This window comes from Salmo salar, unplaced genomic scaffold, assembly GCF_905237065.1.
Source record: "Salmo salar unplaced genomic scaffold, Ssal_v3.1, whole genome shotgun sequence".
NCBI classification, from domain to species: domain Eukaryota; kingdom Metazoa; phylum Chordata; class Actinopteri; order Salmoniformes; family Salmonidae; genus Salmo; species Salmo salar.
In genome coordinates, this window is record NW_025548726.1 from 20,001 (window position 1) to 21,926 (window position 1,926).

At 56.4% G+C, this 1,926-nt stretch overlaps 1 protein-coding gene across 1 annotated transcript in view; it reads left to right on the top strand.

The window, feature by feature from the left end:
* LOC123733252 (multiple PDZ domain protein-like) overlaps nt 1–1,329 on the top strand; it is a 17,126-nt gene extending 15,797 nt beyond the window's left edge. The window contains exon 26 of the mRNA XM_045712694.1: nt 1,145–1,329. Within this exon, the coding sequence (XP_045568650.1) occupies nt 1,145–1,252 (108 nt within the window). The 3' untranslated portion in view covers nt 1,253–1,329. The remainder of the gene's footprint in view (nt 1–1,144) is intronic.
* Nucleotides 1,330–1,926: the final 597 nt, after the last annotated feature.

Consider the following 1,926-nt stretch of genomic DNA (forward strand, 5'->3'; position numbering starts at 1 on the left):
ACACACACACACACACACACACACACAAACCATCACAGGTGACCAATCCTAGAGAGATAACATCATCTACATCATCTCAGCGGGCACTGCACTGCTCCAGTCTCTCTCCTCTCTCTCTTCAGTCTCTCTCCAGTCTCTCTCCATTCTCTCTCCTCTCTCTCCAGTCTCTCTCCTCTCTCTCTCCAGTCTCTCTCCTCTCTCTCTCCGGTCTCTCTCCTCTCTCTCTCCAGTCTCTCTCCTCTCTCTCTCCAGTCTCTCTCCTCTCTCTCTCCAGTCTCTCTCCAGTCTCTCTCCAGTCTCTCTCCAGTCTCTCTCCAGTCTCTCTCCTCTCTCTCTCCAGTCTCTCTCCTCTCTCTCTCCAGTCTCTCTCCAGTCTCTCTCCTCTCTCTCTCCAGTCTCTCTCCAGTCTCTCTCCAGTCTCTCTCCAGTCTCTCTCCTCTCTCTCTCCAGTCTCTCTCCAGTCTCTCTCCTCTCTCTCTCCAGTCTCTCTCCTCTCTCTCGTCACTCTCTCCAGTCTCTCTCCTCTCTCTCTCCAGTCTCTCTCCAGTCTCTCTCCAGTCTCTCTCCTCTCTCTCTCCTCTCTCTCTCCAGTCTCTCTCCTCTCTCTCTCCTCTCTCTCTCCAGTCTCTCTCCTCTCTCTCTCCTCTCTCTCTCCTCTCTCTCTCCAGTCTCTCTCCTCTCTCTCTCCAGTCTCTCTCCTCTCTCTCTCCAGTCTCTCTCCAGTCTCTCTCCTCTCTCTCTCCTCTCTCTCTCCAGTCTCTCTCCTCTCTCTGCAGTCTCTCTCCAGTCTCTCTCCTCTCTCTCTCCAGTCTCTCTCCTCTCTCTCTCCAGTCTCTTTCTCTCTCTCTCCTCTCTCTCTCCAGTCTCTCTCCTCTCTCTCCAGTCTCTCTCCTCTCTCTCTCTCCAGTCTCTCGCCAGTCTCTCTCCTCTCTCTCTCCTCTCTCTCTCCAGTCTCTATCCAGTCTCTCTCCATTCTCTCCAGTCTCTCTCCAGTCTCTCTCCTCTCTCTTGTCTCTCTCCAGTCTCTCTCCAGTCTCTCTCCAGTCTCTCTCCAACCCAATGTCTATATGTGTGTATCAGAGGGGTTGGGTACGGCAGAAGACACCGTTTCAATATGGATTAGTAACGTCTGGTTGTTCTCCAGGTGCTGACTACAGGGTCGGTGGCTGAGGCCTGTGGAGGAGGACAGGGTCAGGGGGATGTCGGTCTCCCCTCCACAGGACCAGCTACCCTACACAACAACACGAGGTAGGACTCTGCTGCTATCGCATGTTATAAAGAGGGAGAAGGTAGAGGAGGCTGAGGACAGGGAGCGGGGGAGGAGGCTGAGGACAGGGAGAGGGAGATGGAGGAGGCTGAGGACAGGGAGAGGGAGAGTAGGTAGAGGAGGCTGAGGACAGGGAGAGGGAGAGTAGGTAGAGGAGGCTGAGGACAGGGAGAGGGAGAGTAGGTAGAGGAGGCTGAGGACAGGGAGAGGGAGATGGAGGAGGCTGAGGACAGGGAGAGGGAGATGGAGGAGGCTGAGGACAGGGAGAGGGAGATGGAGGAGGCTGAGGACAGGGAGAGGGAGAGTAGGTAGAGGAGGCTGAGGACAGGGAGAGGGAGAGTAGGTAGAGGAGGCTGAGGACAGGGAGAGGGAGAGTGGTGAGGGAGGTTGAGGACAGGGCCAGGGAGAGGGAGAGTAGGTAGAGGAGGCTGAGGACAGGGAGAGGGAGAGCAGGTAGAGGAGGCTGAGGACAGGGAGAGGGAGAGGGAGAGTAGGTAGAGGAGGCTGAGGACAGGGAGAGGGAGATGAGAGGAGGCTGAGGACAGGGAGAGAGGGAGAGTAGGTAGAGGAGGCTGAGGACAGGGAGGAGGGAGAGTAGGTAGAGGAGGCTGAGGACAGGGAGAGGGAGAAGGTGGAGGAGGCTGAGGACAGGGAGGGAG